This window comes from Carcharhinus amblyrhynchos, chromosome 17 (genome assembly GCF_965287045.1).
Source record: "Carcharhinus amblyrhynchos chromosome 17, sCarAmb.v2.hapA, whole genome shotgun sequence".
In the NCBI taxonomy this organism is placed as follows: domain Eukaryota; kingdom Metazoa; phylum Chordata; class Chondrichthyes; order Carcharhiniformes; family Carcharhinidae; genus Carcharhinus; species Carcharhinus amblyrhynchos.
The window spans coordinates 52,356,225-52,375,352 of record NC_137340.1 but is presented as its reverse complement, the minus strand read 5'-3'; the positions used below and the strand labels follow the sequence as shown (position 1 = coordinate 52,375,352).

At 46.3% G+C, this 19,128-nt stretch overlaps 1 protein-coding gene across 1 annotated transcript in view; it reads left to right on the top strand.

Annotated features, from left to right (window-relative positions):
- The window catches only part of LOC145354520 (slit homolog 1 protein-like), a 322,720-nt gene that overhangs the window by 231,001 nt on the left and 72,591 nt on the right, over positions 1-19,128 (top strand). Inside the window, exons 19-23 of the mRNA XM_080205955.1 lie at positions 2,175-2,318; positions 11,302-11,468; positions 12,642-12,774; positions 13,743-13,811; positions 16,652-16,723. Of these exons, the coding sequence (XP_080062081.1) occupies positions 2,175-2,318; positions 11,302-11,468; positions 12,642-12,774; positions 13,743-13,811; positions 16,652-16,723 (585 nt within the window). The remainder of the gene's footprint in view (positions 1-2,174; positions 2,319-11,301; positions 11,469-12,641; positions 12,775-13,742; positions 13,812-16,651; positions 16,724-19,128) is intronic.

Below are 19,128 nucleotides of genomic sequence, written 5' to 3'. Positions count from 1 at the left end.
CTTAGGGTTACATAACAACATAAGAAATAGGAGCAGGAGTAGGCCATCTAGCCCATCGAGCCTGCCCCGCCAATCAGTAAGATCATGGATGATCTGAAGTGGATCAGTTCCTCTTGCCCGCCTGCTCCCCATTACCCTTAATTCCCTTGTCTATCAGAAATCTATCTACCTGTGACTTAAATATATTCAACAAGGTAGCCTCCACCACGTCAATGGGCAGAGAGTTCCAGAGATTCACCACCCTCTGAGTGAAGAAGTTCCTCCACAACTCTGTTCTAAACTGCCCCCCACCTTATTTTGAGGCTATGCCCTCTAGTTCTAATTTCCTTTCTAAGCGGTTGGTAGGCACTTTTTTAAAATCCACTTATGGGTTGTTGCCATTGCTGTCTGGCCAGCATCTATTGCCCATCCCTAGTTGCCTGAGGGCAGTTGAGAGTCAACCACATTGTAGGACAAGGGGCCATGGACTTAAGGTGAGGGGGGAGAGGTATAACACAGATATTAGAGGGAGGTTTTTCACACGGAGGGTAGTGGGGGTATGGATTGCTCTGCCAAGTAAGGTGGTGGAGGCAAACACGCTAGAGTCATTTAAGAGTAACTTAGACAGGCACATGAGTGGGTTGGAGGTGGGTGGATATAGGAGATTGTTTTAAATAAGGGTCATTAGCATTGGGGCGTCCCTGGTAAGGTAAATGGATATGGTACAATAATAATGTTTTTTTTTCCTTTTCATTCACAGGTCCGCCTTGTGTCCAACAAGGGGCATACACGCAATGGGTCGTACTTGGGCTGCTCTTGGTTGTTCAAGATTGGCCTAGTGCTTCATGTCGTTAGTGTGTGCCTAAACTGGACCAGATACTGGGCAAGACGACAGCTCAGTGACTATCACTGATTGCTGTGCAGACACATGGATTTGGGCCGGTGTCTGTGGGAGTTTGCGCATTCTCCCCGTGCTTGCGTGGGTTTTCTCCGGGTGCTCCGGTTTCCTCCCACACCCCAAAGATGTGCTGTTAGGCTGATTGGCAGTAATAAATTGTCCCTAAATCAGTTTCCCTCAATGTGGATGGCCATAAAACATTAGACAAGGGTCGTAGGTGGAGAGGGGCACTGGTGGTGTTGAGATGGCAGCACGGGCTCGTTGGGCCAAAGGGCCTGTTTCCCGGGCTGTTTTTGTTCTTTGTTCTTTGTTGTGGCTCTGGAGTAACATGTAGGCCAGACCAGGTAAGGACAGCAGATTTCCTTCCTTAAACAACATTAGTGAACTAGGTAGGTTTTTCTGACAATCAACAATGATTTCATAGTCATCAGTAGATTCATAATTCACCTCTGCCAAGACTGGATTCAGAACATTCCCAGAACGTTAGCTGAGTCTCTGGATTAATAATCTAGTGATAATACCACCAGGCCATCACCTCCCCTACCTGGGGTATTCCCAGATATCTCCTGCCTTTGACCTTCTAGATCAAATCAGTCATGGGATTGGAAGGTGTGGCCTAACCAGCCTTGGTGAGTTCCTGCAGTACATCTTGTAGATGGAACACATTGCCTCTACTGTGCATCAGTGGTCAGCGAGTGAATATTTGTGGATGTGTTGACAGTCAAGCGAGCTGCTCTTCCTGGATGGTGTTGAGCTTCTTGAGTGTTGTTGGAGCCGCACTCATCCAGGCAGGCGGGGAGTGTTACATCACATTTCTGACTTGTGCCTTGTAGGTGGTGGACAGGCTTTGGGGTGTCAGGAGGTGACTTATTCATTGCAGTATTCCTAATCTCTGACTGTCTCTGGTAGCCACAGTATTTATATGGCTAGTTGAATTCAGTTTCCGGTCAATGGTAACCCCAAAGATGTTGATATCTTCAGAAAGAGAGAGATAGATGCACATGCACAAAGAGATAGAGAAACTGAGAGAATAAGAGGAGGAAGACACCTGCGTGGAGAGAGAGAGAGAGACTGAGAGAGAAAGAAAGAAACAGACATTTGTCATTCCCAGCTTGTTCAGTGGCGAGAATTAGCAGGCACCGTTTGCATTATATATTAGTCAATGTCCATGTGTAATGGACTCAAAGGATTAGTCATTGTTCCAGCTCATCTAGTTAATTCTCTTTGATAATTGGTCATTACCACCCCTGAGAAGACACTCCTTCTGGTAAGAACTTACCTTTCCTTCTTCCCCAAGGATGTTGAGGAATAATCGCATCAACTGTATCCACAACAACAGCTTCACAGGACTGAGTGCTGTACGTCTACTCTCACTCTACGACAATCACATTGCCACCATTACACCAGCTGCCTTCAACACTCTCCACTCGCTCTCTACCCTGTGAGTACACAGAGACTTCCTCTCTCCTTCTCTACCAGACTGTATTTCACTCTGATTTATGTATGCAATGAGGTATTTAGTAGCCCTCGTTACGTGGGTATTTTGTCACATTCCTGTCTTGTGCCTTGTAGATGGTGGACAGGCTTTGGGAGTCAGGAGGTGAGTTATTCACACAGGATTCCGAGCCTTTGACTTGTAGCCACAGTATTTATCAGCTAGTCCAGTTCGGTTTCTGGCAAGGTGTTGATAGCGACAGATTCAGCCATGGTAATGCCATTGAATGTCAAGGTGTGAGGGCCAATATGCCAAATGTATTTTGGACACTAGAATTATGAATGTGATGTATGGAAACAAAGAACAACCTGCACAGGTTGGGTTGGTTAATTGTCAATTAATTGTCTCAGGACAGACTGAGTGACACAATTTACATATCTAGTTGATTGTTCCTTATAACACAGTGGAACATAGAACATAGAACATAGAACATTACAGCGCAGAACAGGCCCTTCGGCCCACGATGTTGCGCCGACCAGTTACAAAAACAATGACCCACTAGCCTATACCAATCCCTTTTCGTCCATAAACCTATCCAGAGATCTCTTAAACGCCCCCAAACTAGACGCATCTACAACTGCAGCAGGCAGGGCATTCCAATCCCTCACCACCCGCTGGGTAAAGAACCTACCCCTGACATCCGTCCTGTAGCTACCCCCCCTTAATTTAAAGTCATGCCCCCTCGTGCTAGCTTTCTCCATCCGAGGAAAAAGGCTATCACTATCCACCCTATCTAAACCCCTAATCATCTTATATGTTTCAATAAGATCCCCTCTTAGCCGCCTTCTTCCCAACGAAAACAACCCTAGATCCCTCAGTCTCTCCTCATAGGACCTCCCCACCATACCAGGCAACATCCTAGTAAACCTAGGAAGTTCTTCAGTTGCATCAAGATCCCCAATACATGTGTGTGTGTGTGTGTGTGTGTGTGTGTGTGTGTGTGTGTGTGTGTGTGTGTGTGTGTGTGTGTGTGTATACATACTGACTATCACCTGTTCAGACATTATCCAGTGATGGACTAGGTCTGTGAGAGTAAATGACCAGACTGCTATCGCTTCCTGATGATTTCTTATTGTCTTCATCAGGGTTCCTTCTTGTGAAGAAGTTATTTGAAACAGGGTATATGTTGCATTATTATGTTAGCATCTTCAACCTTGCCTTTTTACCAACTCAGCAGATTCTAAACATGACCAAGCATATATCAAGATCACAGTGACACAATTAATTATCTCAGGACACAGTGAGTGACACAATTAATTGGCTCTGGACACTGTGACATCTGTTTGTTTATCAGAGTTCGACTTGTAACCTGCTGAGGCTGGCGATGCCTTAGTTTGCTGAATTTAATGGCCTCCTACAGGAGAAGTGGTTACATTACCCCTTGTTGGAGATGGTCATTGCCTGGCACTTGCATGGCGCTAAGGTTACTTGCCACTTTCAACCCCAGCTTGGACATTGTCTAGGTTTTGCTGCATTGGGACACAAACTGTTTTAGCATCTGAGAAATCACGAATGCTTAACAGTGTGCAATCATCAGTGAATCTTATGATGGAGAGAAGTTCATTGATGAAGCAGCTGAAGATGGTTGGACCTGGGACACTACCTGAGGAACTCCTCCAGTGATATCCTGAAACTGAGATGTTTGACCTCCAACAACCACCATCTCCCTTTGTGCCATGCATGACCAGTGGAGAATCTCCCTTGATTCTCAATTACTCCAGTTTTGTTAGGGCTCCTTGATGTCACACTCAATCCAATGACGCTTTGATGTCAAGGGCAGTCACTCTCACCTCACCTCTGGTATTCAGCTCTTATCTCCATGTTTGGAACAAGGGTGTAATGAGGTCAGTGTTATAGAAGGTGTGAGACCCTGATTCTAACAAGGAGGAGTTATCAAGATAACTACTTATAAAATAGTTTATTTACACACTGACATCAGTGCCACATAATCCACCTGGATTGGAATATCCATTTTGTTAACCTTTTGTACTACAGTCAAGAACTGAGTGGTCCTGGCAGAACCCAAACGGAGTGCCAGCAAGCAGGTCATTGCTGATTAAATGCCACTTGATAGCTCTGTCAAAGAACCCATCCATAACTCTGCTGATGTTGGAGGATAGGCTCATGGGTCAGTAGCTGGCTGGATTGGATTTATCCGTCCTTTTATGGAGGAGGCATACCAGGACAGTTTTTTCACATTGTTATGTTGCAAAGATAGTTGTTTTGAACAAGATCAGCTCAGGTTCATTATTAGAAGGCTGTTTGTCCACATTGAGGATCACTAGGACGTGAAATGATTTACCTCAGGTTGCATTTCAGCACATACAAACCCAAGTGAGGTTGGGACATGGCAAGGGCTATGGGGAGGGGCGTTAGCTGTGTTAGGTGCCACATGTGGGAGTTCTTGGAGGCATCACATCTCCCGAAGGCCCACATCTGTGTCAAGTGTTTAGAGCTGCAGCGCTTGAGGGCCCGGGTCAGGCAACTAGAGGTGCGTTTAGAGGATGCGTTTCTGGTCAGGGAGAATGAGGAGTTAATGACTAGGAACCATGAACAAGTGGAGGTCCCAGGGGCTGAGGAACAGGATGGGTGGACAACTGTTAAGAGGAAGAAGAAGAATAGTCCTGGTCCAAAGACCACCCCAGTGGCCCCCCAAAAGGTATCGACAGGGGTACAAAAGGAAAGATAGGAGGGCCAGAATGACTCAGAGGGAAGGAAGGGGGCTGGCAATGTGATAGTGGTGGGGATGGGAGGGTCAAAGGAATTGACAGGAGGTTCAGTGGGCAAAAGCGTGACTCCAAGATGGTGGTCTGCCTCCCTGGAGCAGGGGTACAGGACATATCGGAGAGGATAGAGGGAATTTTGAAAGGGGAGGGGACCCAGGCAGAAGTAATAATACACGTAGGTGAGAGGGACGTAGGAAGGCAGAGTAGGGCAGATGTACGCAGGCAATTTAGGGAGTTGGGGTCCAAACTGAAGAACAGGACCGCCAGGGTGGCATTCTCTGGGCTGCTGCCTAGCACAAGCAGGGCTAGGAATAACAAGATCATGCAGCTGAATGCATGGCTGAGGGATTGGTGCAAGGTAGAGGGCTTTACTTTTGCAGACCACTGGGATGTATTTGTGAGAGAAGGGCAACTGCACAGGAGGGATGGGGAAAATTTGAATGGGAGAGGGACAAATATCTTAGCAGGGAGGTTAGCTGGAGCGTTTAGGCAGGGTTTAAACTAATAGGGAGCGGGGGTGGGGATGAGACTAATAGCTCATTAGACACTGGGTTCGGGAGTGAGTTGGGTGATAGGGTAGGTTTGGGTGAAAGGAAAATTATCAGGGGGAAGGAGGTTCTGAGTGGCCCTGGTGGGTTGGACTGCGTCTGTTTCAATGCGAGGAGTGTGACGGGTAAAACAGATGAGCTTAGGGCCTTGATGTTTGTGAGGAAGTTAGATGTGGTGGCAGTAACGGAGACGTGGTTAAAGGAAGGACAGGACTGGCAGCTGAATGTTCCTGGGTATAAGTGTTTTAGGTGTGACAGAGGAGGGTTGAAGAGAGGTGGTGGGGTAGCGCTGTTAGTAAAGGAGCACATCACAGCAGTGCAGAGGGAGGATAATATGGAGGAGTTAGGGATTGAGTCGCTGTGGGTGGAGTTGAGGAATAAAAAGGGAGAGATTACGATACTAGGGGTATACTATAGGCCACCCAACCGCCCAAGGGCAGTGGAGGAAGGTATCTGCAGGGGCATTTTAGATAGGTGCAGAAAGAATAAGGTGGTTGTAGTGGGTGACTTTAATCTTCCTGAAGTGGATTGGAAGGTGCCTACAGCTGGGGGTACGGATGGGGAGGAGTTTGTAAAATGTGTGTTGGAAGGGTCCTTGGAGCAGTATGTAACTAGCCCGACTAGGGAGGGGGCTATACTGGATTTAGTGTTGGGTAATGAGCCGGGGCAGGTGGTTGAGGTTGAGGTAGGCGAACATGTGGCTAACAGTGACCACAAGTCTGTCTACTTCAGCATAAAAATGGAAAGGGATGAGTGCCGTCCGAAGGGGAGGGTGCTGAATTGGGGGAAGGCGAGCTAAAGCCGGATTAGGAGGGAGCTGAAGGACACTGATTGGGAGGGGTTGTCAGCTGGCAAGTCCACAGTTGGTAAGTGGGAGGCTTTCAAGGGCAAACTGATAATGTTGCAGGAAAGGCATGTGCCGGCAAAGAGGAAGGATGGGAAAGGCAGGATTAGAGAGCCGTGGATTACAGGGGGTATCGAAGACTTGGTCAGGAAGAAGAGGGAGGCATATGTTAGGTCGAAACAACTGGGAACGGAGAGTGCGCTGGAGGAATATAGAGAGAGTAGGAGGGAGCTTAAAAGGGGAGTTAGAAGGGCGAAAAGAGGGCATGAAATGGCTTTGGCTGATAGGATTAAGGAAAATCCAAAGGCATTTTACTCTTATATTAGGAGCAAGAGAGTGGTTAGAGGGAAAATTGGTCCTCTTAGGGACAAAGGAGGGGAGCTATGCATCGAGTCTGGAGGACGTGAATAATTTGCCGGGTGTTAGAGATGGAAAGGTGGTAGGACTGGAGGGTCTTAATGACATTACTGTTACTAGAGAGGCGGTGCTCGACAGACTGGAGGGGGGGGGGGCTGATTGTGGACAAGTCGCCAGGACCGGATGGAATGCATCCGAGGATTCTGAAAGAAATGGCGGAGGTGATAGTGGATGCCTTGGTGGTTATTTTCCAGACATTGCTGGATTCCGGGGAAGTGCCGAAAGATTGGAAAACGGCTAATGTTACGCCGTTGTTTAAGAAGAGTGCCAGGCAAAAGGCAGAGAATTATAGGCCGGTTAGTTTAACGTCTGTTGTAGGTAAAATGTTAGAATCCGTCATCAAGGAGGAAATAGCGAGGCATCTTGAGGGGAATTGCTTGATAGAGCAGACGCAGCACGGTTTCGTTAAAGGGAAGTCGTGTCTGACAAATTTACTGGAGTTCTATGAGGATGTGTCTAGGGCGGTGGATAGAGGAGAGCCGGTGGATGTGGTCTTCCTTGATTTTCAGAAGGCGTTTAACAAGGTACCTCACAAGAGGTTATTGCAGAAGGTCAGGAGACATGGAGTTGGGTGTAGGGTGTTAGCGTGGATAGAGGATTGGTTGTCAAATAGGAGGCAGAGAGTGGGGGTCAATGGGTGCTATTCGGATTGGCGGATGGTGACTAGTGGAGTGCCCCAGGGGTCGGTGCTGGGGCCTCAGCTATTTACCATTTATATAGATGATCTGGAGGAGGGAACCGAGTGTATGGTGTCAAAATTTGCTGATGACACTAAGATTGGTGGAACGGCAAATTGTGCGGAGGGTGTGGAGAGTCTGCAGAAGGATCTAGATAGGCTGGGCGAATGGGCCAGGAACTGGCAAATGGAATTTAATGTTAGCAAGTGCGAGGTGGTCCACTTTGGTAGGAATAATGGTAGGAAGGATTATTACTTACGTGGCGAAAAACTGCAGCAGGCGACGGTGCAGAGGGACCTCGGGGTCCTTGTGCATGAGTCGCAAAAACCCAGCTTGCAGGTGCAGCAGGTGGTCAGGAAGGCGAATGGGATGCTGGCCTTCATAGCGAGGGGGATTGAATATAAAAGTAGGGAGGTCTTGCTGCGGCTGTATAGGGCATTAGTGAGGCCGCAGCTGGAGTACTGTGTGCAGTTTTGGGCGCCGTACTTACGCAAGGATATTTTGGCCTTGGAGAGAGTGCAGAGGAGGTTTACTAGGCTGATGCCGGAGTTGAGGGGGTTGAGCTATGGGGAGAGGCTGAATAAACTGGGCTTGTACTCGTTAGAGTTTAGAAGAATGAGGGGAGATCTCATTGAGACGTATAAGATGATGAATGGGATGGATAGGATAGAGGTGGAGAGACTCTTCCCGCTCAGAAAGGACAGTAGGACTAGGGGGCACAGCCTCAAGATAAAGGGGGGGCGGTTTAGAACGGAGTTGAGGAGGAACTTCTTCACTCAAAGGGTGGTGAATCTCTGGAATTCTCTGCCCGTTGAAGTGGTGGAGGCTACCTCGCTAAATATTTTTAAGACGCGGGTTGATGGGTTTTTGATAAGAGAGGGGATTAAGGGTTATGGGGAGAGGGCGGGAATGTGGAACTGAGCCACGACAGATCAGCCATGATCTTATTGAATGGCGGGGCAGGCTCGAAGGGCTAGATGGCCTACTCCTGCTCCTATTTCTTATGTTCTTATGTTCTTATGAATGGGGGAGATCCTGAATGAATACTTTGCGTCGGTATTCACGAAGGAGAGGAGTTTGGTGTCATGTAATGTCTCGGAGGGAGCTGTAGAGCAGTGGAAGGAAATATCCATTACGAGGGAGGAAGTGGTAGGGTTTTTATGTAGCACAAAAACGGATAAAGCTCCGGGGCCTGATGGTATTTATCCCAGGCTGCTTAGGGAGGTGAAAGATGAAATTGCTGGGCCTCTGATGCAAATCTTTGTCTCTTCTTTGGACACAGGTGAGGTCCCAGAGGACTGGAGGGTTGCTAATGTGGTACCGCATTAAAAAGGGTAGTAGGGATAACCCTGGTAATTATAGACCAGTGAGTTTGACATCGGTGGTATGAAAATTATTGGAAAAAATTCTTAGGGATAGGATGTATAAGCATTTGGAGCGTTGCGATCTGATTAGGGATACGCAACATGGCTTTGTCCAGGGGAGGTCTTGCCTTATGAATCTGGTAGAATTTTTTGAGGAGGTGACAAAAACAGTTGACGATGGGCGAGCCGTTGATGTCATCTATATGGATTTCATTAAGGCGTTTGACAAAGTCCCTCATGGTAGGCTGGTAGAAAAGGTTAAGGCACATGGGATACAAGGACAGGTAGCTAGATGGATTGAAAACTGGCTGGGCAGTAGGAGACAAAGAGTAGTAGTGGAAGGGTCCTTTTCTGGCTGGAGGTCAGTCACCAGTGGTGTGCCGCAGGGCTCAGTACTGGGACCTCTCCTCTTTGTAATATATATAAACGACTTGGAAGAAGGCGTACGTGGTGTGATCAGCAAGTTTGCAGATGACACCAAGATGGCAGGATTGGCGGATACTGAGGAAGATTGTCAGGTGACACAGCAGGATATAGATAGGTTGGTATATTGGGCAGATAGATGGCAGATGGAATTTAATCCTGACAAACGTGAGGTGATGCATTTTGGAAGGAATAATGCAGGGAGGAGTTACATGATAAAAGGTAGACCGATTAAGAGTATAGAAGTACAGAGGGAGCTGGGAGTGCAGGTGCACAAGTCTCTGAAGGTGTCAACACAGGTAGAGAAGGTTGTGAATAAAGCTTATGGAATGCTAGCCTTTATAGGAAGGGGTATAGAGTTAAAGAGCTGTCGCCTAATGCTTCAGTTGTACAGAACGTTGGTTAGACCGCATTTGGAGTATTGCGTCCAGTTCTGGTCACCTTACTACCGGAAGGACGTGGAGACCCTGGAGAGGGTGCAGAGGAGGTTTGCCAGGATGTTGCCTGGCGTGGAAGGACTGAGTTACGAGGAAAGGTTGGAAAAACTGGGGCTCTTCGCCTTAGAAAGACGGAGATTAAGGGGGGATCTGATAGAGGTGTATAAAATAATGAAGGGAATAGGTAGAGTCAACAGTGGTAGGCTTTTTCCTAGATTGGGGACAACTATTACGAGAGGTCACAATCTATGGGTGAGTGGGGAGAAGTATAATTTGGATACTAGAGGAAGGTTTTTCACACAGAGGGTCGTGGGGGTATGGAACACGCTACCAAGTAAGGTGGTGGAGGCAGGCACGTTGGACTTGTTTAAGGTTTACTTAGATAGACACATGACCGAAACAGGGATGGAGGGTTATAGTAGACGGTATTAAAAAGGGTCAGAGCCTCGGGACGACATTGGAAATGTAATATTACATGTTAATGTTTTGTCTCTTTTAATCCACAGGTGTCGGTCCACCTTGTTGTCAAACGAGGGGCATGCACACGGTGGGTCGTGCGTGGGCTGCTCTTGGAGATTTCGAGAGTGGCCTAGTACTTTGTGTCGTTGTGTGTGCTTAATCCTGGACCAGCAGACGGGCACCACAACAGCTCAGTGACTATCACTGCTAGCTGTGCAGATACATGGATTTGGGCCTGTGTCTGTGGGAGTTTGCGCATTCTCTCTGTGGTTGCGTGGGTTTCCTCCGGGTGCTCCGGTTTCCTCCCACACCCCAAAGATGTGCTGTTAGGCTGATTGGTGTACCAAATTGACCCTACACTATTCTCCCCTGAATCTGGCTACATTAGGGCTACACAGGGCAGGGTAGGTGCAGGAAAATGCTTTGTTGAAATGGCGGCATGGGCTCGTTGGGCCGAAGGGCCTGTTTCCCGTGCTGGGTTGTTCTTTGTTCTTTGTTTATTAGTAGAGCTGTACCATCATTGAAAAGAGATGTGAATAAATAATCTGAAAACAGGTGAAGGATAAAGGCAGAGGCAAGGAAATTGATGATGGTGGAGAGCTCCATTAATAAAACTGGCAGCAGAATCGGTATTTACTGTTCTGTGTTTCAGATCATTCATGTTGACATCACCAACTAACAGATATCCATTTTAAATATAAAGACAAACATAAAAGCACGTGTGTTTGCATGTTCACATGTACCATGCACATATAGAAAAACCTATGTACTCATGCAAACATTTAAATAAATACAGCTGAGCAGGTGACATTCAGGTGTGAATACACATCTCTGAACATATGCACAGATAGACAGGTGCTCATTACAACACATGCAGACACAAACACGCACACACATGCATGCACACACATGTGCACGCAGAGACACACATACATCAACACACACAGGCACCCAGACACACATAACCAATCGCTTCTTCTGATGCTCTGTACACGGAAGGTTGCGAGTTTCTATGTCTGTCACTTTGATTGCAGCAATCTCCTTGCAAATTCCTTCAACTGTAACTGTCAATTGGCTTGGCTGGGAGAGTGGTTAAGGAGGAGAAAAATAGTCAGCGGAAACCCACGATGCCAGAAGCCGGACTTCCTGAGAGAAATCCCCCTACAGGATGTAGCTTATCAGGATTTCCGCTGTGAAGAAGGTAACAATTACCTGCTTTATTACTGGATCAATAAAGTTGTTTAATTTTATCCTGTGAGTTTTTGTGCCTTGTCATTCAGCTGGCCTACACTGTATGTACTTATCCTTTGACACTTTTAATTACCTGTTAGTGTTGGGCCATTGACATTCCATCTATATATTTTGTGCCTGCGTTCCTTACTCCACTTCACCTGATGAAGGAACAGTGCTGCAAAAAAGAAAATGCTGGAAAAATCTCAGCAGGTCTGGCAGCATTTGTAAGGAGAGAAAAAAGAGCTGACGTTTTGAGTCCAGATGACCCTTTGTCAAAGCTAAAAGGCATGGAAAGTGGGAGGGAAAGTAGGGCGAGGGAATGAAAGATGAGTCATAGCCACAAAGAACAGGGGGAAAGACTGCTAATGGAAGTCCATAGAATAGCAGGTTTAAATGGCAGAGAAGCTGAAATCAGATGGTAAGCCATGACAGATGAAGATGTGGGGGGAGGGGGCAAATAGGTGGGGGAGAGGTAAAATTGAGAAAAGGGGGGAAAGGGAGAGCAAAGGGAGAGAAAAGGTAAGGGGAGATAAAATAGGGGGAAACTGTGGGGGGGGAGGAAAAAAAAGAAAGACAATAAAGAAATAAAAGATATAGAACAGTTAAAAATTAAATAAAATGAAAACAAAGGGGTTGAGGAGGTGGAGGGGTGGGGGGAGCTAATCATCTGAAGTTGTTGAATTCGATATTGAGGCCAAAAGGCTGTAAAGTGCTGAACCGGAAGATGAGATCCTGTTCCTCCAGTTTGTGTTGAGCTTCACTGGAACATTGCAGTAGGCCCAGGACAGACACGTGAGCATGGGGGCAGGATCATGCATTAAAGCGGAAAGCTCTTTTTCTCTCCTTACAAATGCCACCAGACCTGCTGAGATTTTCCAGCATTTTTTTTGGAGCACTGCTCCTTCGTCAGGTGGTTTTGGTTTCAGATTCCAGCATCCACAGTAATTTGTTTTTATCCAATGCTGCAAAAGCTAGTGATTTTAAATAAACCTGTTGGACTATAATCTGGTGGGTCGTGTGACCTCTCATCTTGTCTACCTCAATCCAACCCCAGCATCTCACATCATTCCCAGGACAGGTACAGCACGGAGTTAAAATCAGAATAAATGTCAGTGATGTGAAGTTGTTATTTGTGTTGCAGGTTATGAGGAGAGCACCTGTGTCCCTCGTCCTCAGTGTCCTGCAGAGTGCACCTGTCTGGAGACTGTTGTCCGCTGTAGCAACAAACACCTGAAATCCCTACCGAAAGGCATCCCTAAAAACGTGACTGAACTGTGAGTGAGAGAGGATCAAACAGAACGCACTGTGAGAACCAGGTTCTCACGCGCTGCTTCCTCATAGATACTCATATATTCATATCCAGTAAGATATTACTGCTGTAAACGGATTGTCACTCTGCATCTTCACCAGTGCTTGACTTTGGCTGTTGAGTAGGGAGGAAGAGTACATACAAAACAGATAGAGAAAGAAAGAGCGATGAATAAATCAGGCACGAAACAGCTGCCAACTTTAACATAAGCCACGCAGTGGAACAGTAATGTGATCTGATTGTACTGTTCCCATCAGTTTGACATGTGTAGTCTTAACCAAGCAAACTAAAATAGAAAATCAAATGGAGAAAAAACAAGGATTTGCATTTGTATAGCAACCTCCATGACCCTATGATGTTCTAAACTCTTTCACATCAATTCATTGGAGCTTAGTGTGGTAATGATCTTCCAAAATTCCCTAGATTCTAGAATGATTCCAGCAGGTTGAAAGTTAGCATGCGTAACATCGCTATTCAGTGAAAGTGGGAGAAAGAAAATGGAGAGTGGTTGAAAAATGGAGATGTGTAGGAGACTAGCATTTGAGGAGTGCAAAGACCTTGGAGGATTGCAAGATTAGAGAATGAAACAGAAATAGAGAGGGACCAAGCAACAGAGGAAATTATACTCAAGAATGAGAATTTTCATATCAAGGCATTATTGGACTGTGTGCCAATATCTCAGTGAGTGGTGGGTGAATGGGCTTTAGTGCAAGTTAAGAGCAGAATTGTGAAGGGGTGCGAGGTTATGGAAAGTGGACATTGGAATGATGACCAGGAGAGTCTTATTAGAATAATTGCCGAGGTAACAAAGATGTAGAGGAGGGTTTCAGCAGCAAATAGACATGCTTGTGTCAACCAATGAGTGCTATTTTAATTGAACACAACCCATTTCATAAAATTCCACCAATCCTAACTCTTTCTTTTATCTTCCAGGTACCTGGATGGTAACCAGTTTAGCTCAGTTCCCACCGTACTCTACACCTTCAAACGCCTACAGCTCGTGTAGGTATCCAGGGAAAGACCAGTGGCAGAGGGAGGGATGGCTCATATTGGTGGTGGGGGGGAGGGGGTGGGGGGTTGGGGATGGGTGCTGTTGGGGGTGGGAGAAAGTGGTGTTTGTGGAGGGTGGGTTGTGGGGTGGGGATGAGTGCTGAGGGGGTGGGGGGAATGGTTGGTGGAGCGGGGGTGGGTGGTGCGAGACAATGCATTTCCAGCAATAGTCCGAAGCGTTTGAATTGGGGAGTGGAAAGGATCCAGTTTGTTTGCAATGATCCATTTTAAGATTGCTATTTCCCCATCACAAGGTCTTGAAAAATACTGGGGTTGCAGAGACCAACAAAGGAATGAAGATTCAATCACATTGCGCTGTGCCCAGTGAAATAGATCAGGGCCTGGGGGTGAGATTTATCAGGACATTCTTGCTTCTTCATTCTTGTCTTCAGTGTGTTCCTGGGAGTTGGGTGAAGCTTGGGCCTTGCTAATGGCCAGAAGTAACACACTCGGGTAAGCTAAAGCCCTGGCGTCAAAGCTGCAATGTAGGGAGGCTGTCTTATTGGTGAACTGGTGTAGGAACACACCATACCTCCTCCCTAAATGTGTTCAAAGGAGGATGGTTCAAGGCTAGTCTGAAGGAGCAATGGGTGGTATTTAATATTTAGGGGTCTCACTGACTGGCTGGAGAACTGGTGAGACATCCCATTCCTTCATATTTGGTGGGTTCACTGCATCATCTGCCACTTAGGCACCTAACTGGGCAGTGGCAGGCCTTACCTGAGATTAAGTACCCAGGGGGAAGGGGAGGTGGGGGTTTGAGATGAATGGCAATACCAGTGGGGAGATGGTGGCTGCTGCCAGTACTATACCCACTCAAAGCCTAGGAACGATGCTGGATGTTAGTGATGAACAGAGAGTTTGGGGGGGGATGGGGGGTGATGTTCATGGGATGAAAGTCTTCAGCAGCATGGGCATGGGGTGGCTCCCTGCAGGCCCTCCCCCACTTCCTGATGGTGGGTTCCTCGATCAGGCAGGCACCCTCCTTTGGGAGTTTGCAAGCAAACATGCCAGGGTTTGTCTGTTGGGATCCCCACATGGCAAGCCCCCTGCCCGCAGCTGCGTTAATACCAGAGGAGGTGGACAAACCCACCTAAGGACCTCAACTTGCCTACCCACCACAAACTTAATCTGGGCAAAGGGGAGATAATGGCAGAGTCCCCACTTGATTAAATGCCTCCCACTACTCACCATGGGTGTGGTATCTATATTTTAGTGAGTGAGTATGTACCTGGCTCCGATGGATACGATGAGAGTAGATAAAATTGATTAATTCAGATACAGAATAGATTTCTTTCAGGGAACAATGTTTTGGGTATAAAATCTCTGAACAATTGGTAACATGACATGTGGGGAATGTAATGACTCTTGGCAGGAATGGGTGATTTTGGATCGATGGTTCCCAGATCTCTCCACCATTTGGGAGGGTTTCCTCACCTCATGTCTGTGTCTGTTGTGGACACATTGATAGAGATTGATTGCTGCTGAAATCATTAACTCCATTATTCTTGTATTATGGAGCTTTTTGAATGGGGAAAGGCAAACTAGATGAAGCTAATTTTTTTCTTTTAGTCTAGTTATTCCTATGCGGTGAGTCGTCGGGTTATAGTCAGGTATGAGGAACCTTGCTATTTTGACTTGACACCAGAAGGTACAACCTGAGCTCAACACACCCTCTGATCCCTCTGCAACTACCTCTCAAGCTGTGGTTGCCATTTGTCCATTGAGACATGGTTGGCTAGGTCAAAAGTCACTTTGAGCCTTTGACAAAAGCTCCCATCCTTCTCCCAGTGCTCCTCCCACCATTGACCCACACTCACTTCACACTAACCCAAGCACCTTATCCCATGGGGAAATATAAACTGGTTTGCCCAAGTTTTGTGGATGTGAACCAAAAGAGACTAGACTGAGGACCACCCAAAATTGGTTGTGCTTAAAGAAGCTTGATGCTCTGGACCACTTCAATTTCCAGCCAGTGTCTCACTGCCAACTGCTCTGAGTGAAGTCTTGGGAGGTGGGAGAGAGAATGGGAGCAGCACCAAGGATGGGTCATCAGTGGTTTTCAATAATGCTAAAATTCCTGGCTGAACTCTCCTGCCCCACTCCCCCCCCCTTCCATATTAAAGTCAATCATTTTAAAAAAACTTTTCTTGAAAGATCATGGGCTAAGCTGCACGTAGATCAGATAAATTCTGAGTTCAGAAGGCCACACGTTTGCTCTGGTCACAGTCATAATGGATTTCCGGAATATTCTGAAGTGTAAGACTGCAGTAATATAAGGAATAGTGGCTGTCAGTTTGTATGTAGCTCCCACAAACAGCAATGTGATAAAGATCTGATTTCAGTGACATTGGTGACAGATAAATATTGGCCACATTCCCCTGCTCGTTTCTGAAATAGTGCCATGGAATCTTTGACATTATCCGAGGAGGAAGGCAGGGCCTTGATTTAATATCTCAGTTAAACTCAGTAGCTCTGATAGTGCAGCATTCATTCAGTCCTGCAATGAGAGCATCAGCCTGGATCTTTGCACTCAAGCTCAAGTGAGACTCGAACCCACAACCTTCTGACTCCGAAGTGTGAGTGCTGCTCTTTTGTAGCACGTTCTAGCCATGGAATGTCTGCCTGAGTCAGCAGCCAGAGATGCCACAACCATGCCTGAACCAACAGGGTCTCAAGGGTGAGAACTCAGCCCCCTAATTTGGGTCTCCTTTCTCGTAGGGAAATTGAAAGGTGACAGGGTTCATGGTTTTCAATCATTGATGCTAATCATTTCATTCCTCTCTTAACAGGGACATGAGTAACAACCGGATCAGTTCCTTGACCAACACATCCTTCATTAATATGAGTCAGCTGACTACACTGTAAGTAACGTGTGGCTATGGGTAATTACAACAAGCTGTGAGTCTTGGAATGTTTACATGAGTGGGCAAAAGATTGGCAGAATGAGTATCATGTGGGAATATGTAAGGTTTCCACTTTGGCAGGAAGAATAGAAAAGCAGAACATTATTTAAATAGAGAGAGACTGCAGAATGCTGCAATGCAGAGGGATCTGGGTGTCCTTGTACAAGAATCATAAAATGTTAGTCTGCAGCTATAGCAAGTAATTAGGAGGGCAACTGGAATGTTGGCCATGATTGCAAAGTGGGATGGAATATAAAAGTTGGGAAGTCTTGTTACAGCTGTACAGGACACTGATAATATGGCACCTGGTGTCCTTACTTTAAGAGAGACGCACTTACATTGTAAGCAGTTCAGTTCAGTGAACTAAGTCCTGAGATGAAGGGGTTTGTCTTATGAGGAAAGGTTGAACTGATCGGGCCTATACACAGTGTGGTTTAGAAGAATCAGAGGTCATCTTATTGAAACGTGAGATTCTGAGGGGGATTGACAGGATGGATGCTGGGAGGATGTTTCCTCTTGTCGGGAAGATCAGAATCAGGGGAGACAGTTAAATTGAAGGAGTTTCCCATTTAAGATGGAAACAAAGAGGATTTTTTTCTCGGAGGGTTATTAGTCTGTGGAATTCCTTTCCTCAGAGGGCAGGAGGGGCGGGGAGAACTTGGTACATTGAATATATTCAAAGTAGGCAGATTTCCCATTGACAAAAGGGGTCAAGGTTTATGGGGGGCAGGCAGGAAAATGGGGTTAGGGCCACAATTAGATCAGCCATGATCTTATTGAATGGTGGAATTTCAAAGGGCCGAATGGCCTACTCCTGCTCCTATTATAGAGATCTATCACCAGTCTGTAGCCGCGAGCTATGTGCATGAATCGCAAAAACTCCGACTGCAGGTGCAGCCCATGATCAAGAAGGCGAATGGAATGTTGGCCTTTATCACAAGGGGGATAGAATATAAAAGCAGGGAGGTCTTGCTGCAACTGTACAAAGCACTGGTGAGGCCGCAACTAGAGGGCTGTGTGCAATTTTGGTCCCCTTATTTGTGAAAGGATATATTGGCTTTGGAGGGAGTACAGAGAAGGTTCACCAGGTTGATACCGGAGATGTGGGAGTTAGCTTATGAGGAGAGATTGAGCAAATTGGGCCTGTACTCATTGGAGTTTAGAAGGCTGAGGGGTGATTTTATAGAGACATATAAGATAATGAAGGGGCTAGATAGGGTAGAAGTAGAGAGATTCTTTCCTCTTAGAAAGGAAACCAGAACTAGTGGGCACAGCCTCAAAATAAGGGGGGGTTGGTCTAGAACAGAGCTGAGGAGGAACTTCTTCTGTCAGAGAGTAGTGAATCTCTGGAATTCTCTGCCCATTGAAGTGGTGGAGGCTACCTCTTTGAATATGTTTAAGTCACAGGTAGATGGATTTCTGATTGATAAGGGAATTAAAGGTTATGGAGAGCAGGCGGATAAGTGGAACTGATCCACTTCAGATCAGCCATGATCTTATTGAATGGCGGGGCAGGCTAGAGGAGCTAGATGGCCTACTCCTGCTCCTATTTCTTATGTTCTTATGCTCTTATGAGCTCTTGTTGAATGTGTTCCCGGAGGTTGCATCACATGACCTTCAACCCACCAACCTCCTCATCTGGCTGAAGGGCCCTTCTTCAAATAATTCCAATAGTTTAGAACCAATGAACAAAGAAAATGAATAAAAGCCATGCCATTATTTTATTTCTTCCCCCTCTCCCCCTGTGAAAAGACTTCCCAACATGTGCGTTGTGACTGCCAGTTGGATACTGAGATGGAATTTTGGGTTGTGAGCTCCTAGGCAGTAGCTGTCCAGAAGCCCAGATTGACTTTTGATAACTGCGAGACCTCTTTAACTCCTCGTTTTGTTTTTTGTTCGTGGGTATGGCCTAAGGAGCTGCTCTCTGAGGCCCATTTGCTGGTGCAAAAAAAAGCCTGCGGAAAAGTTGGATTCTGTCAAATTCTTTAAGAATGTTATAGTTTCAATGGGATCAATTCTCGTTCAGAGGTGGTAGTACTACTCACTGTGCCACAGCTAGTTGGTGCAAATCAGAGAGGAAAGAGAATATGGGGTGAGATTCTCCAGCCTCTTAGTGTGCTTCTCAACTGGTGGCAGTATGGGAATTCCCATTGTTATATGGCTTCTAATTTAAACACCTTGCAAGCATTCCAGTTTAATGAGACAAACAAGAAAAGTAATCAACTCTTTAGTTCATTCAACTATTTCTTTATTTAACAGTTCTGGTACCAACTCAAGCAGTAGCAACTCATTAACTCTTTACTGAACTTTAACTCTTAACTTCAACTCTCAACTGAACTTTAACTCTTAACTGCACATTCACT